Source organism: Zeugodacus cucurbitae, chromosome 4 (assembly GCF_028554725.1).
Source record: "Zeugodacus cucurbitae isolate PBARC_wt_2022May chromosome 4, idZeuCucr1.2, whole genome shotgun sequence".
Lineage (NCBI taxonomy): Eukaryota > Metazoa > Arthropoda > Insecta > Diptera > Tephritidae > Zeugodacus > Zeugodacus cucurbitae.
In genome coordinates this window covers 26,293,605-26,312,310 of record NC_071669.1, presented here as the reverse complement: position 1 = coordinate 26,312,310, position 18,706 = coordinate 26,293,605, and the positions used below count along the sequence as shown (strand labels likewise).

Below are 18,706 nucleotides of genomic sequence, written 5' to 3'. Positions count from 1 at the left end.
TCAATAATTCCAATTTTTCAATAATTTATTCCGAATAATCAGATTGGTTTAAGAAAGTTCCATGGCACATTTTAAAAATGATAAATGGAAGAATTTAGAAGACGTTATATCTTCCGTTTTTTGTACCATGAAAATATCCCACTGCTGGACAATAGTTTGCAATATAATAGATTGAAGAGATACCATCGGCTAGACCTTCACTGTCGATGCAATTAATGTAAATTTAATTTTAAATTTCATACTACCACAATTTGGTTATTGTTTTTATAATTAGACAAATTCTAAATATAATGAAATTAATATAAAAAATAACATTGACTAATTTTTTTGCCATAACTAAAAAAATAATTGATTTAATAAATATTGCCAATCAGCTCTGAATTAAAAGCCGATTGGTATATCACAAATGCATTTGCATTTTACAAACTGAAATATCGATTTAGAATACACTATTCTATGCTAGTATACAAAAAAGTTTCATTCAACAACCCACTAGTGAGAAGCGCATAATACCGACAGCGGGTGGTCGCTGCATTTCAAAAAAGCCGTCAAATAGTCTTCGGATTGCCATGAACAAAACCTTTGTTTTTAAACTTTTCGGTGACACTTTGTCTGAGATTACTTATAGTTAGAGTATATTATTCAAAAAACGCTTTTCTCACAGTATGCACTGTATGAATATGCTGCCAAAGAGTAGCACTGACAACAAAAATATTGGTAGATATTCGGTTTCTGAACAAATTTCGGATAAAATATTCGTACATACATTTATCACTATTGTTGAGGCAAGTCTAAAGGCATTTCGGACAACGGGTGGTAAAGCCGAAGTCTTGATTACCACTCATTTATATTCTCATTATTACCAAATTTTTCTAATAATTTTCAAAGTTTATTTACAAAAATATAGTTTGTATTCAACTACTTCCAACAATAATACTTGACTGCTACACAATCCGTTACGTTTATATGCATACACATCACAAACTAATGAAAAATATTATAAATGCATTACAAAAAACTGATTAACACAGACAATGGTTGGTCAATTGCCTACACTGGCAACTTCCGTTTTGGAACACTTCGCTCCAATTCGAACACACAACACTCTGCAATTAATTTGTACAGATAGTCTAGCGCTCCAAGCTGAAAGGTAATCTAACGGGCTTAAATTCGAAATCTGACATTGTAAGCGAAAAATGTTACTTTATTAACAAATTGCCTAACAAACAGAAATCCCAGTCCACTTAAGCAAACAATGCCACCGCACAAAACACTCACCAATTCATTCATACTCTCATTCATAACATTAAAACAGATTAAAAAGGGGATAGAAAAATCGATTCAACTAATCGAAAAGATAGCGGAAAAGTAAATATGTAACGTGGCTAGGCATGTCGTTGGCTTGGTTCCAAGACGTCTGCGCCATTCCACTACTTCGACCTGTCAGTTGGCACCACTCACCCGCCCGTTCGTACAGGCACGCATGCGCACCTATGGTTGTATGGTGGACTTATTAATCCCCGGTAACACCAGTTGAACAGTAATAGATATCAGTGTTTGAAATTTATAGCTCACAGCTAAATTACATTAACATGTAAATATGACGCGCGATTGCAGCAGCCACTGCTGAACAAATGAACCGGAGACGGGTAGTCTCAGAGCGTAGTCAGCAGGTTTTGACCGCCGGCAACTCTACACTGCGCGCGCAAGCGACTAAAACTTATTGGGACGCAGTGGGAGCAAATTGCCTGCTGCCACTTGACACATGAGCAAATATTTTCTACAAAACAAAAGCAACAATAACAATAACAATAGCCGTGTATTGGACACTCAAAGAAAGGGCAGTAAAGGTGGGCAGAAAAATGGTCGATAAAGAATGGAACCAACAAAAAAAAAGAGTGAAACAAAACAATAAGGCTCCACATAAATGCAACAGAAGCGGAGTGAAGCGTATGCAACGCTTGAGACTTCACTTTGGAAGTGGCTTTGGGATCGCACGTAGCTCCACTATCTGTCTCTTTGTCTGTCGGGCAAACAAGAATTATGATCGGCTTAGCCACATGCTGAGCCACCGCTTAAGGCACGCATTCAGCCACCAGCAAACACCAGACTAGCGCAGCCGTCTGGGCTTCCGAGTCACCACCGCGCCGCGCCGTTAAGTTCAAGGCTCGCGTCTCGCTTGTGTACGGGACTCGAAACGATTCTTGACACTTCAGAGTGGTTAACTGCAACTACTTCACCAAAGAAAAACAACACAGTTTTTGTTGCTTTTGTTGTAATTTTTTTATTAGGTCTACTGTCCTTTTCCGCGCCATCGCGGCTGCCAGCTGGTCGCATATTATATATAGTATGTTGCTTTTGTTGTTTACTTCTGTGTTCTTAAATGGCAAAACAGTAGTACCCGAAATGTCGTTTCGGTCTCGCCTTCGTTTGTTTGTCTCTTCCGTCTGTGCACCTTTTTAGGTGCGTTTTGTTCTTTGGCAGCCCCCTAATGTTTATAATTAACTACTTTCACACTCGAATACAATCACGCATGCACGCGCTCCTCACTGGCCGCCCGACACTTTGCTCCCATCGCTCACGATTTGATGCCAACCAATGCTGCAAATTGAGGCAATAAAGCCCCTGTAGGTGAACGCTATGAAGTGAGCCACAGGCAGTAAACCCCTGTTGCCCTGATTCTTTTTAGGTTGGCATGTGTTTATTGTTTTAATTAAAATTCCGATTGAACTGCACAAATTTTGCCCGTTCGTTCAGTAGTCGGTGCAGAAATATGAAGAAACATGTGCATTTGTAGCTTTTAAAAGAATGAAAAATGAGGCACCTTCAGAATACTTTGTATTAAATAGTTGTTATTATTATTTTATTTCTTTTATATTTCTTGAGCTCAGTATAATTTCAATGAACTGCAGTTTATCTGGGATGACTAAAGGAAAGCCGTAAAATATTCGCGAGGTGATAGGTTCGGATTGTAATTCACTTCGTTTCAGATGCTTTACTTCTCAATTAAACAAATAAATATTTGATAATGCATTATCTTTAATTTAGAACATGGTGGCTTTTATACAAAAATTAAAAAAGTTAAACTCGATATATCAATATATGTATGGCAAAAATTTGACCAAAAAAGTTAGTTTTTTCGTTAAAATTCTGTCAAAAACTCAAATTTTAATATTTTTTTTCCTTCGTTCAATAATAAAATGTATCCATGTACTACCGAAATATTTTTTGTTTATTAATTTTAGATTAACCAATAATGAGTTATGCTGTCTAAGGCAAGATCTTTATTTGAACACGTCATGGGAGATGAGGTACCAACAGTTCAGTTGTCGGAGTTTATAAAAAAAAAACTTTCGAATTGGCAATTGCGTTTAGAAATTAATTTTCATACAAATTTCCTTCCATAATTTAAACTTCCTTAACTCGAAGTTCCCCATAACTCGAACTATTGAATTGAATCTACTAAGTACGTGCCATTCTTCCCTCCTTCTTGGTATTTGGCGCCATTTGGAAATTCCAAGTGCAGCCGGGTCACTTTCCACCTAGTCATTTCAACGGAGTGGAGGCCTTCAATTCGTAGAATCGGATGCAAAAACTGATGTCAAAACATTATTAGCAGTTGGAAGATCAGCTATATATATGATGTATAGAGTTGGGCCTAAAACACTGCGCTGTGGTACTCCAGCCCTTATCTGTCGTTCATCAGATTGAAATCTCCTACTTTATTGGAAATTGGATAGTATCCAAAAGTAAGAATTGCATTGAAAAGCAAAGAGAGCGCCTCTACAGCAATATTTGGTAACTCAATTATCATTTTTGGGGTGATATTATCCTGGCGACTTTTTTGGATTAAGTTCTTTTAAGTTGCTAATAATTTCAGAACTTAAAAACACAATATTTAATTATTCACGTGAATCGGGGTATATATATTATATATATATATATATATATAGCGAGCTAAAGTGAGACCCGCTTATGCGGTTGTGCGTAGGGTTTGGGACCCACAACATAAAAGCACCCCCCAATGAAAAGGAAGCAACAGCTTCGGATGAGAGACCCCAATTTTGATGACGACCACTGCAAACGTTTAAAGGACTACGAAATAAGAGCATGCACCTGGAATGTCCGGAACATTAATTGGGAAGGTGCCTCTGCCCAGCTGATTGATGTCCTCGTAAGAGTAAAGGCTGACATCACCGCAATCCAAGAAATGCTATGGGACAAGGGCGGAAGAAGGTGGGTCCTTGTGACATCTACTACAGCGGCCATATAAAGGAGCGCAAATTCGGTGTGGAATTCGTGGTGGGAGAGAGACTCCGTCGTCGAGTCCTGGCATTCAATCCGGTGGATGAACGTCTAGCCACAATCCGCATCAAAGCGAGGTTCTTCAACATATCGCTGATTTGCGCCCACGCCCCGACGGAAGAGAAGGACGAAGTGATCAAAGATACCTTCTATGAACGCCTAGAACGTACCTATGAGCGCTGCCTCCGCCACGATGTCAAAATCGTGCTTGGCGATTTCAACGCTAGGGTGGGTAAAGAAGGTGTCTTTGGCACAACAGTCGGAAAATTCAGCCTCCATGACGAAACCTCGCCAAACGGTTTGAGGCTGATCGACTTCGCCGGGGCCGGGGATACAGAGAGCTGAAGAGGGAAGCGAGACGCATTTGCAGACAAAAAAAGAAAGAGACCGAAATGCGTGAGTATGAAGAGCTTGAAAAGCTGGCCGACAGGGGTAATGCTCGAAAATTTTACGAAAAGATCCGGCGACTAACTGAAGGTTTCAAGACCGGAGCACACTCCTGTAGGCCCCCCAGTGGTGAACTAGTTATTGATGACCAGAGTATACTGAGTTTGTGAAGGGAACACTTCTCCAGCCTGCTGAATGGCAGTGAAAGTACAACACCAGGAGATGGCGAACCCGATTCCCCAATCGACGACGATGGAGCAGATGTTCCATTGCCCGACCGTGAAGAAATCAGTGTACTCTGCCCAATACACAAAAGAGAGACCCCACAATTTGCGCCAATTACCGTAGGATAAGCCTCCTCAACATCGCGTATAAGGTTCTGTCGAGCGTACCGTGTGAGAGACTAAAGCCCACCGTCAACAAACTGATTGGACCTTATCAGTGTGGCTTTAGACCTGGAAAATCAACAACAGACCAGATATTCACCATGCGCAAATTTTGGAGAAGACCCGTGAAAATAGGATCGACACACACCATCTCTTTGTCGACTTTAAAGCTGACAGACAAGGTGACTCACTCTCGTGTGATTTCTTTAACCTGATGCTGGAGAAAATAATACGAGCTGCAGAGCTAAATAGAGAAGGTACAATCTTCTATAAGAGTGTACAGCTACTGGCGTACGCCGATGATATCGATTTCATTGGAAACAACACCCGCGCCGTTAGTTTTGTTTTTTCCAGACTGGATAAGGAAGCGAAGCGTATGGGTCTGGTGGTGAACGAGGACAAGACGAAATATCTCCTGTCGTCAAACAAACAGTCAGCGCATTCGCGTCTTGGCTCCAACGTCACTGTTAACAGTCATAACTTTGAAGTTGTAGATAATTTCGTCAATTAGGTCATGTTGTTCGAATGGATGAAAGTGCTCCAGCTCTGAAAGTATTCGATGCAGTACCCGCTGGTGGAAGCCGAGGAAGAGGGAGACCTCCACTCCGATGGAAGGACCAGGTGGAGAGGGACCTGGCTTCGCTTGGTATAACCAATTGGCGCCAAACTGCCAGAAGGAGGGATACGTGGCGCGCTGTTTTGGACTCGGCTTTAACCGCGTAAGCGGTGTCTACGCCAATCAAGAATAAGATATATATTCTTAATATTTTATAGGAAACATTCCGTATCAATTGTCATCCCAATCATCACGAGATTGGTTGAATCGTCTTTTATTAAATGATTCGTAGAAAACCGTATACAGTTGAACTTCTCTAACTCGAATTTCTCCATAAATCGAGCTCTTGAATTGGCAATAGAAGTAAAATTTTGTACAATTTACCTTTCGTAATTCGGAAGTCTCTCTAACTCGAAGTTTTTTTTTGTGGATCATGGTGATTCGACTGTATTACTGCAAAACGGTACCGCGAGAATACTAATACAATAAAAACTTGTAGGTAATTAAAAACTCACAGATCAGTTTAAGAAGTTTAGAAATTTGGACTAAAGTGGTCAGCCATATTTGAAAACAGCTTGCCGCATCGTTTATTTCCTAAAAATGCTCTTATATCATCCCATTATTTGAACTGTGTTGGTTATTTCACTACTCCGAAAAAGAGCCCACGCTTCAAGGGTAGCTAATGCCACCTCATGCATGACAGATCGCCACTATGTTGCCATTACTGTCACATGCTTCCTACGAAATTTCTTTCAATTGGCTCCTATAGTATTTTCACACCTGCGCCATGTTATTGTAGAGCTGGAAGAAAGGTGACGCAGTGAAAATTAGAATACGTTTTTAGAAGGAAAAAAACATTTTGTAATTTTTTTTATAATATACATAAGTGCATACGTACATATGTACATAGGCACATTTAAATATCGTTGGTATTATGTAGTCTAGTACTCTTATATAACTTTTAAACATGCTACATTCATTATTGCCATTTATTTATGTTTTGTTCCCAAACTACTAACATAAACCAAAGAAAATAGCGTTCAAATGTTAATTCCTCTAATTCCCACTTTTTATTAACACAATACGTGCTTAATTTCATACGTATGTATTAAATATGTAAATATATATGTATATAGTATGTATACAGATCTCATTCCTATTGTTCCCTCGGATATCAGTTATCAAGTTTTTTTTTTAATTGGAACTCACTTTCTTTTACAACGCAACTAGGCATACAACTTAGTACATAGTGATTCATTTCTTGTAGACTGTCCCGAATATTTGATCGAAAGCGAAAAGTAGACTAAAAACAATTACGTTCCGCTACTTTTAATGACAGAAAATATATTGGTCTGTGACGTCATGAAAAAAGTAGGAAGTTACCTTTATTATGGAATCTTGTTTATATTATTGTTAAGGCCGAGGATTTAAATGTATTACACTAAGTGGTAGTTTTTGGAAGTGAGAAATAAAAAGAAATAAAAGAACTTAACAAACTCAGCAGAAGAAAATAAAGGAAAATATGTATTTCTCTAATGCGATAATGTTTTAGTTACGACAAGGACCTCATTACTTATAATGAAACGACAAAGAAAACGCGAAGATATTTAAAAGTACCACAGAATATAAGTTTAGACCAAAGTATAGACTAGACTAAAAGTTATATGAAAATAAACTTATTCAGCGCTTTGTGAGGGCCGAATTTTAAGTTCTTGTGTCAATCTTGCATTCCGAAAACTTTATGCCGCAAAATAGTTGTTAACAGTTCACATTTATTACCCCTCCCGCCTCAGGATGTCTACAAAATCCACTGCAAAGCCCGTTTCAACTCTACCTTTTTAAAGAAAGTTTCAAAATTATTTAGTGAGTTTTCCAAACTTGACTTTTAAGCTTCTAAGCCGAACTTAATGTTTCTCAAATAAGAACGATGTTTAGAGAATGATTCATTAAAGCTCGAACTGTATAGCAAAAGAACTAATGTAATGTCTATAGCCAAGATTAAGTCATATATAATCAATATCAATATACATATGTAAGCTCACAGTTACTCATTTCTATTAGAGAAACCTAAGAAAGTGTTTAACAAAGCAGTTCTATAAGTGCATGCTTACTAATAACTACTAATTTGTTCCAATATTTGATCAGCAAATTCAACTTTAATGAAGAGCTGCTTATGTAAAACTAATTTTGAAATTTGCTATTAATTTTCTGCTTGTTTAACAAACTCAATTATATTCATTTAATTTTGTAATTGTTGATACAAATGCGCTAATTTGCGTTCAAATTGTGATGTTAAGTAAAAACTAAAAAAAGGGATAAAATAAATTTTAGCAAAATCTAAACGGATTGCTAATTTTTGTACACTAATGACTCAAATAAATCTTTAGGGAGTGTTTATTTTGATGAGGCTGTGTGAGTATTTCTAGGTCTTCAGAACAAAACAATAATATCATTATTAAATGAATGTTGGATGAAATAGGGTAAGACAAATGCCATCTTACGAAAGAATTCCGAAACAATGATTTTTATAAAAAATTAACAATAACCATATAACTAAATATACGCTAATTACAATTGTTCTGATTAATAAAAAAGCTACTAAAGATACAACAGGTCTGTATTCAATTCGATAAAAAATTTGTCAATGAGCCAATACCATCCAATTTTTGGTGAAATTTCATTTAACGAAAACATTCCCACCGATTTCAAACAAACTTAGTCCATATCTCAATTATTGAACAATTCTAATGTAAAAGTAGTAAAGACGGTATATACAGAACGGTGATTACAGACCAAAAACACCAAATATTCAATTTCGAAAAAATGTTGACGTTGCAGCGTTTCGTTTAAATTCAATACTTGTTGAAGTACTGAGGAATGCACAATCAACCTTATTCTTGTTGTCGTTGTTATCGTCGTTTCGTTCGTAGTAAATTCTTAAATAAATTGATATTTCTAGCGTCTCCTGAATGCTCTTCGCTTCCGGCTAATCCGACCACTCTACCTGGTGTGTTCAGCTGGTTACCAAACTGCATTATCTTCACAAAACCTTCTTCCAAAGAAGACCCTGGTATTTGTTTATTAACTACTCCTCATATTGCTCTAACTTCAGACTTCAGAGATGGAAGTGCGAATGGATTTAGTTTTTTGGAAATATCCCTCCAAAAAACATTGAAATTTAAAGGTTTTATCCCCTTTCTAAAACCTTTGACATATGCAGAATCCTTGGCCATTTCAGAAATTAAAATTTTAAACTGTTTCTGATTCGTAATTTTCATCTTCATTTTAAATATTCCTTCAAATAACCGAGCTCGCTTCCATCTCGCTCTCAATTATTACAACGACAAAGAACGACTGTTTGTATGTCGTTACTATACTCGTTTCAAATGGTGAAGTACTAATTTATTTTCGATAAATGTCGATAACGCAACCGGAATGCCACAAAGACAATCTTAATTCGTTTTAAAATGATAACGACAACAGGAATACAAATAATTCTTGATTTTCCATAAATGAAATAAAACAAATGAATAATTCAGAATGCAACGCATGTCCTTGTGCTTTGTTGATAGTTATTATGAAGTGAAGTAGCACCGCGAACAGCAAACGTTTGAATTTGAATGGCATCTCTGTCTGGACCATTGATATACGAGACAACAGTACGTTTTCACCTATAAATTTTCCAGTCAAAATTGTGTTTTTTGGCTCATGCCCAAAAACTTGGGTAAATATCATCACATGATCAAATGCATAATTTACAATTAAATAAAGGACATACAGACATTAATTTTTATACATACATATATATAATTAGATAATTTTGTATATGAATTCAATAATCGTTATCCAACGGAATTGCAAATGGATTGCTTACTTCTTTATTATATTATTGACATATGAAGTAGGTCATAGTCTCAATTAGCATATTTATTATATCTTTTCTTTCCTTTAAATATATGTATATTCATCACATTAATTTTGAAACACTAAATTTTTAGCACCGAATAACATAATATATTATACATATCTTGGTTTGTCAGTTCAGTGTAGAGAAATAACCTTATACATAAGTACTACCGTAACTTATGTAAGCCGAATATAAAAAAATATTCGAAAAAGCGCGCAGCAGGAATGCTAATTCTAACTACTGTGGAGCAGGAGCCCGACCGAAATGCACCAGCCAAAGCCCGAAACATGCAGAAGCTGTAAAAGACACATATACACACTCATTACTTTTCCATATACAAATATAATATTATTCATATGTGGATTCAACAAAAACTGCAGATCTCACGGTCACTGTGTGGTGCAACTCGAATGTGGTCTGGCATGTCACTTCTGTCCAACAAGCTGTTTGACACTTCTGTACCATGAAAATAAAAGTACCACAACAAAAACAAAAGTGAAAAGCCAAATACCAACTATACTGTTAAGCAACTATCATCTTCCGACAATAATACTGTTTGCTTTCATTGGGGATTAGACGGAGTCATGCAGGATATTTGCATCCACTTACTCGGAATGGGCTCCAACTTCAACGGCTCACGAACCCAGCGGGGACACGGGCGAGATGGGCACAACGTCGACTCCGACCTCCAGCTGTTACCATAAATTTGCAGCTTAATCCGTCGAACAATTTCGCCAGCTAGGCAGCCGCTCGTGATTGTGTTGTTGACTTTAGCGAATTTCAAAATTCGCAGATTAACACGCGAACATTTGCGGCAACAACCATTATTGCCACAACACTTTTAGTTTTTTCTTTTCTTTAGTGCATATATATGTACTTATATATGCGCTGTTGCAGCAATTGTTGCACATGCAAAGCGTGAGCGTAATGTCACACAAGTGGTGCAAAAGTGCCACTGCCACTGTGGCTAGCATGCACTTGCAAGAAGACAATCGCAGGAGAAACGCGTAAAAATCAGAGCTCTTTTATTACTGAAGGCGTACATTGGTAAATGTGCACAGGAACCTACCCAGCAGAACCCTAAGATTATTGTAGACTGAAATGATCTGCATTTTTCATCATTTTTATACACTCGCAACATGTTGCACAGAGTTTAAGAGTCACATAATTGTTGTTTGTAACACCTTAAACTGAACGAGTTAGATAGAGAGTTATAGATATGAAATCCGGGTGTCGGTCTGTCCGTCCGTCCTTTTCACCTACATAGTATGCAACATATACATATATGTATATAAGTATTCCTGCCAATGGACGAAGTCGAATGTGTCAGAAAGCGTTAACGTAGCGTCCGTTGCAAGTCATAAATTCCACAGCAACCTGCTGTTAAAGCAATTATGTTTCTTATGTCATATAATTGTTGTTGTTTGTTCTCTCCTCTGTTGCCGTGGAATTAGTATAGTTATTGTTGACAAACTGCAAGAACCGAATGCTTTTGCTCACAAACTGTTGGCGGTCAGCTTCTGCAATTTCCGAGAGTCGCGCGTGAATTTTACAACCTAATCAAGTTGTTATGACGGAAAGATCCGTAAGCAATTTGCAACAAATCCGCTGTTGATGACGAAAAATATATGTGTATGTTTGCACAAACCAGATGTAACTCTTAGTTAATGAAGAAAATTTAGGCAAGTGTTAAAATATAACTTTAATTTAAAAATAAAATCAAAGGCATCGGATATTATTCAAGGAATCATTGGTTCCTTCAGCTTTTGTAGCATTATGGGAATAATCCTATCCGGGCCCGCCCCTTTATATGGTAAGAAACTGTTATGAGCATATGTGACTTTTTTCTAGCTCACTGTGACAGCTGATTACCCTTGCTTGCTGGTTATCAGGAATGCTGGTTTGTTAGTAACTCAAGTGTCTCTTAATCAGAGAAGGCCAAAGCTCCTTCCTCAGTCTTTATGTATGTTGTTGTGTTCTTCTTTTTGTTTCTTTATCAGCCTGGCGCATTATTTGCAACTTTTTATCGATATGCAGAAATATTGCCTAGAGTCTGATTTAACATTCTTGACTGCTTTTTTGTATTGCTTCATGATATCTTTACAAGGTTGGAATATTTTAGTTTTATAACTTTCATTAACGGGTTTTTTAGTTAAGTTCTTAGTTTCTTAGGTCACCGTTTCACCAAGGAGGGGACTTCCTTTTAACTGTGTGGATTGTTTAATCGATGTGATTAATATCTTTTCAATAATTTCCACATCTGTATGTCGCTCTTGAATATTACTGATCCGATTATTATTTTGGTTAATTGCTGGCCTCTTGTTGCTTTCATATTAAATTTATTCCATGCTGTTAATTTTGGGGGTCGATATTGGATTTCTGGAGGATGCTGAAGAATATCCAGGAGTGATCCGACATGGTAGGCTCCTGACAACCTCCAGACATAGACGATAAGGCTGCCTGTCTCTGTTGATAGTCTTGGATCCCGGCCTTCCTCCCATCTCGCAAACCTTTTCGAACTTGAGAATATGAATGTTGGCCTTTTGCATCTTTTACATATCTATACTTAAATTCCTGTTTAGAATACATCCTGTCTGGTGTTTGTGCTGTAGATCCCTCATAAGGTGTACCTGGCGTTGGCGTCACAAACATCCTCTTCTCATCATTTAAAATTTACAATTACATTCATTGTGACCTCAGGTTATATTATTATTATAGTCCCATTTTATTGACATATTAAGATCACACTAAAAAACATGTACGACATAAATTCAAGGAATCAATTAATGAACTTATTTTATGGTAGGGGAAACTTTTGAGTGACTTATTTCCTTCTTTCTATCACACAAACTGACTGATATAAACGGCAAAATTCAACCTTGGGGACGGATATTCTCTTAATTGGTATTTGCGAGCTCGATATAAGGAGCGATTCAGACAATTTTTAGGCGAGAGTAGCCAATATCTGAAACAAGTGATAAATATACATATTTTGATATATTCTTAATATTTAGTTAATTTGTTCTGAGGAAAAAGGATTTCATGGTATTTAAAATGGTATTCTATGGAACGTAGACGAATATTAAAATATTCCTATTCCAATTATATCTTATTCCTTTTTAACATATCAGCATTACTCAATTACAACATTATGAAAGCCATAACGTTTGAGAACACATTACACGCCCTTGAAGGGAGTAGTCAAATAGAGTGACCATGTTGTTAACTCCTAAAGTTGTACATCCCTTCCATTGAGGAAATAATTAAAACATAAAGCTGTAATAAGCATCAGAAAAACTTTACGAACAACTGTTGGTGTCATAAGCCGATACTTAAGCTAGTCATAAAGCGTTTAAGTTGAGCCTCATGGAAATTAAATAAATAGCCTGATTATTATTATTTTACAGCTTTTCACTCCATAATGCTTTCGAAACAATGCCAAATATAACAAAACGAAGATAAAATAAGATTTCGCCAAAAGCCTCAATTGCTGAATATGTTGGTGAAGGAGTAATAGGCGAAAAAATAATACAGAGGGTGGAAAAATAATACTCACACCGACCGTCAGGGACAAAGGCAATGATGGGACACTCATATTATCCCAATTTCGTTTGCAGAGCAACACTTTAGGGCACTCGACGACACGCATCCATTAAAAATGTTTACTTATACGCCACTAGGGAACAATCTGCTTTGCGAAAGGATAAAGTTAAGAGTTTAGTGACCTCTATGTGGGTACAAGTTTAAATACTTGAAGTTCGTGCGGGCGTCAGCTCCTCATTTGATCGCCGTTGTTCTTCAATTAAGTAATTGATTTGAGCTATTAATGCTTTTGACCGTTAACCCCCCAGCTAATGCTACGCCTTAAACATTTTGGTCTCTCAGTTGCCTTCCCTGCCCCAAAGTATGCAAAACAATAGATAGCGAGCTGTAAGCGTAAATAAGCTTTGCTGATTTGGTATTCTATAAAAGTTTGCTTTGTTTTAGCTTTCATAAAATATCCAAATAAAATATGTGCTTTGTATGGAGCTGTCGTTTGCCTGTGGCCAACTCTTTGGCTTGCTGGCAAACGCACTTCCGCTTCCGCTTAAATAACCATCAACAGGCCACATCTCGATTTAGTAAGCGAAACATTCAAAGCGAAGCGTTCACTTATAGACATACATACCTCTTTTTTACAATTTATCCTTTCAACGGGTAGCTGGGCCACTCGAATTTCAACCCCGTCGGTCGCCATCGCATTGTGGTCAAAATGCATCAAAACTTATATTTGTAGCTCTGCTATTTTTCTACTAATGGTTGGCTAACCCTTACTTGAACTTGATACGTGCCGAGCCTCGACAGTTGTAAGTTCGCAAGTGGTCTAATAGGCTTTCAGCAAAGCATTTCCCTAGTTGGAGGAGTTATTACAGGTTGTTGTACAATCGATATCCATCCAGTCAGGTTAGAAATCTATGCTATTTCGAAGAATTCTCAATTCTTTATTTTTAAATGTCTTGCATTTGCAAGTAAACTCACTTTTAATCTGTCACATATTCCACCACCCAGCGAGCGGGAATGCATGAGTTTTCTTCTTCTTCTTGAAATCCTATATATACTTCATTATACTTAAGGTGTGGATTTCAGAGGCTAAAAACAAGGGTATTTAATATATTTTTAAATACATATATTTCATTTAAACAATATCCGATAACAAAGATACATAGTTAAATAGTATTTTTTGAATTTTTTATTTAAAAATTGATGATGAATTGAAATATTAAAATTTGAGTTTTTGACAGAATTTTACTTCATATATTGACCAAAAAATAGTTTGATAATTTTTTTTTTAATTCTGAACACACCTAACGCCTTAAATCATAATGGTATGCACTCAAGTACAAGTCAAAGTTAATTTCTTAAAAAACTTTACTTTTTCAAGACTTTCATAAGGTCATAAATATTAATCATTTAATGTATCTAATGAAACGAGAAGATTTGTATACGAATTAGAGAAGAATTATTTAAATCACTTCTGCAAATTTTCAAAATATGTATATCAAATATACAATAAACCCTCCTGCAACCACTGTGCGGTATGTGGTGAAGCCCACCACCGTTCGTGAGACGCTCGTTGTTCACGTTCACGGCGTTGGAGTGAAGTATTTCTTTGTGCTTAATGGAAATTTCATTAGGCGTAAAGGCACTTGAAACACTAAGCCGGACGAGAGCACAGCACAGGCCAGCAAATTTCACAACCCAATCCTTTTATTTTGTCAAACTGTCCTTGTATTCTTTTCTTATTTCACTTCATTTTTTTGTTGTTACCATTTTCACTTTGTGGTTAAGTACAAGTTTATAAGCATTTAATTCGTCGTCGGTCAAAACATCCCCCGACACATAACACCCCAATACAAATGGTGCTTAGAATATTACTCGTGTTTTTCACTCCTACATAAGTGAATATGAATTTATAAATTTGTGTGTAAATGCGGATGCCGGACATATGGCTGCGACATATGCTAACGAAATTTGGGTTAACACTGTGCTTGGCATTCGCATTTGTTGATGGGATTATTAAATTGAAACAAGGTTTGGGCTTCTAGACGTGTGTGTGTGTACATATGTTTAAGAGTGTGTATGCACTACTAGTCCTGAGCCATCGTACCAATATCAGATGTTTGTGGTTGTGGAATGATGTGTGTGTACATATACGGGTATTGACATTTTCCCTTTCACTCGCCTGTGATTTGTTTGCATTTTGCAATCGACATATTTGTTTGTTTATTGAAGATTCCCTTCAATTACTTGTTGAGGGCCCAAACGATGTGTTCAATACATAATGGGTGTACGACACACCCATTTCAATATATTTATTTATATTTAAAGTGATTTTCACTTATTTGGAATACGAGTTCGTTTGCAGACAATTTCATCGCAATAACACAACAAACAAATATGTAGATATGTAGGTTAGATTTTCTGGTTGAAAATATGTCATACATAGACTATTGCCTCTTATGGGATAACAGATGGAATTATTTATCTGCCGGTGTATTCGCTTCGACCTTCTATGCTCATTTGAGCACACTTCAGAGTTTTAATCCGAAAATGAGATTTTGGGAAAGAATACACTTCAAGTATTTTAATAGAAATTGGGAAAAAAGTATGCTCATTGAATTTTAAATAAATTATCTCTTTACAGCCACCATTTGCCAACAGCTCTAGCCACCAAACTCAACAACATCACTCCGACACTCCAACCAGGACCACTATTTTCCCACATCACCACCACTCCCACAACCATAACCACCACGCCAGCAAGCAAAACTTCACAGCGTTTCTCCACAAAATGATGGATCGCATCCCATCATTATCGCTATCAGGCATATCGCTCGCGCATCCACTCTCGTTATCCACAACAGGACAGCAACTTCAAAACCATCTTAATTCCGCATCGGCGGTCACATCGTCAACTAGCACAGGTGGACACCATCACCAGCATCATCATCATCATCACCATTTGGGTCAATTAGCCGCTGTTGTACATCAACAACAACAACAACAGTTGCAACAGCAACAGCAGCAACAACAACATCATCATCAACAACAACAAGCACATCTGCAGGCACATCACAACAATCACCATCTAAGCCATCATCAGTTGTCATTGAATTCGGCATCCTCGACTAGCCACTCACCAACATCTAGCAACTCAGCATCAGCGTCGCTGCACCATCACCACACCTCGCTGCTGGCGACACATTCGGGCATTCACGCATCCCCCACTGCGTTGTCACATCATCCACACAGCAGCAGTAACAATCACTCCGCGTCGTCAGCCACATCGCTTTCACTGCATCAGTCAGCTTCTGCTTCTTCGTCGGCAGGTTCAGCCGGATCGGGGAGCTCGGTGGGCTCAGGTGGGGCCGGTTCTTTAGGGGTTTCAAGTTCATCGACACATCAGCTGCAGCACCACAGCTCGGCAGCGTTGCATAGTCAGCATCAGCATTCACTGCACCACACCACCCACCATCACGCGCACAGTCACCTGAACGCGCACGTAGCCGCCGTTTCTTCGCCCGCTAACGCAACGAATTCGGCTAGTACCGCATCCGTGATGGCCGCCGCCGCCGCTGCACATCTGCACCACAATGCGCAGGCCACCTCACCGATGACAAATCTACACCAAAACATGGGCGGCCTCATGAATAGTGGCAGCAGCGCCAGGTAATTACGCCAACCAAATATGTAAATATGAAACCCAAAAATTCCCATCTACCCCCAACACTTTCATCACACGTTTGTACACATATTCCGAATTCTATTGATGTCTGATGTGGCGCATTAATTGGAATTTCCGCTGCTTAAAGCGAGTGTTTTGGGCACCACTCTCAAATTAGAGATAGAGCGCCCATTGTCATTTCATGAGAAGAAAGTGGAGTTAGCTATATTCGGTAAGGGTTATGGTGAAAAACTGAATTGATGGAATAATCGATTTACGTGTTCATTAGATTGAAGGAAGTTGCGGTCGGCAAAAGTAAAAAGAAGACATTGGAAAAATTGCGATTTTATTCTCAACATAGTATCCTTTTAGCTCTATACACATCAACAGCGATGTTCTAACTTTTTAAGCCGAACAGTTTGTAAGAAGACCTCGTTGGCGGCGATTATCTTCACAAAGTACGATAATTTCAGCCTATCGACACTTCAAGATAGGAAACAAGAAGAAGTGATACAAGATCAAAACAAAAAAATGCGGTAGATGGGCAGCAGTTAGAAGCCTAATAGCCTTTTTTGTGTGATAAATTGATCTCACTCAGAGGTCTAATTAAGCAAAACCCGGTTAATTGATCAATTAACTCCTGTGCGAAAAGGCTACAATTCGTTCAATCTGACCATGATGACGGCATACTTGTTTGCCGGTATAAAATTTAAATTCACCAAATATGCGGGTTTTCTGCATTTTGGTATTATCGATTCAATGCAATATGCGATATGCAATTATGCATAGTAGACCCCTTTCATTTCTGAGTAAGGCATGACGCAAACTATGTACATAGACGTTGTATATTCAAGTCAAAGAATTTCACACTTCCAGGCGAGAAGCTAAATGAGCTCAGATAGATAGAGTGAAAATATAGAGCAAACAGAGGTCAATTGACCTCTCTTGAGAATTTGAAGAAAATTATATTTTTTCAAATTGATTTTCTTGCTTTCCGAGGTATGATAATTATGTCAATTTAGGTTCTTAAGAATTTATATGACTTGATGCTATTCGGCAATTGATGCTAAGTTTCCAAACAATAGGAACCAACTGGAATAAAACTCTTCCGTGAAGCCATTTATTACCAATGAACGACGACCACTAACCATAAAATAACCACACAAATAAATTAATTCCAGCTCTCCCTCTCCTTACGCCTTATATGAATCTTTCTACAATATTTTATGAACTTTCCTCATAATTCCGTCAACTCTTGCTTTTGCAGCGATGTCTTCTTTAGTCTAATGATACAAAATACAACGAAGCGCCAAAACGAGGAACACATCAAAAGACCCATGAACGCATTCATGGTTTGGTCTCGACTGCAGCGACGAAAAATTGCACAGGATAATCCGAAGATGCATAACTCGGAAATATCGAAGCGTTTAGGTAAGTACAATTATGATAATTAACAAACAATATTTATAGAAAAATATGCAAACAAAGAATTATAAATCATCACGGAAGCATGCATGTATTAGAATACTCCGCCATGAAACGCTGTGTACGGGGTAAAAACATTTCGAAATCATTATTGCAAAAGAATGCACAGAGCGTATGGAACGGCTTTACACAAAACAAAAGTTGGATTCATTTCAACTCTCAATGGAAATAATGTCGAATTGAAGCTTTAGAAATGCCGTGCTAAAAGGGGTTCCCATGGTAATGGCAACGTGGGCACAAGTCCAATTGCGCTTAAAAACAATGAATAAGGCGCAAAAACATTCACTGGCCCAGTGCACTCAGAATGAAGTATTCACAACAATGAATTCGACGAAACAAATGAAGTTCCCACACACACACAGGTCTGCTTATAAAATTGAACAAGTGTTTGAATATTAATCTCATACCAGCCCAACGCGACTACAATGGTATGCGGAAAACAGCGCTGCAGCGAAATTCTCTACAAATGGAGTTAC

At 37.7% G+C, this 18,706-nt stretch overlaps 1 protein-coding gene across 3 annotated transcripts in view; it reads left to right on the top strand.

Annotated features, from left to right (window-relative positions):
• LOC105217029 (transcription factor SOX-5) overlaps positions 1 to 18,706 on the top strand; it is a 66,744-nt gene that overhangs the window by 10,884 nt on the left and 37,154 nt on the right. For all 3 annotated transcript variants that reach the window (XM_029043356.2, XM_029043355.2, XM_011191832.3), the window contains exons 3-4: positions 15,726 to 16,750; positions 18,013 to 18,176. In XM_029043356.2, the coding sequence (XP_028899189.1) occupies positions 15,873 to 16,750; positions 18,013 to 18,176 (1,042 nt within the window). In that variant the 5' untranslated portion in view covers positions 15,726 to 15,872. The remainder of the gene's footprint in view (positions 1 to 15,725; positions 16,751 to 18,012; positions 18,177 to 18,706) is intronic.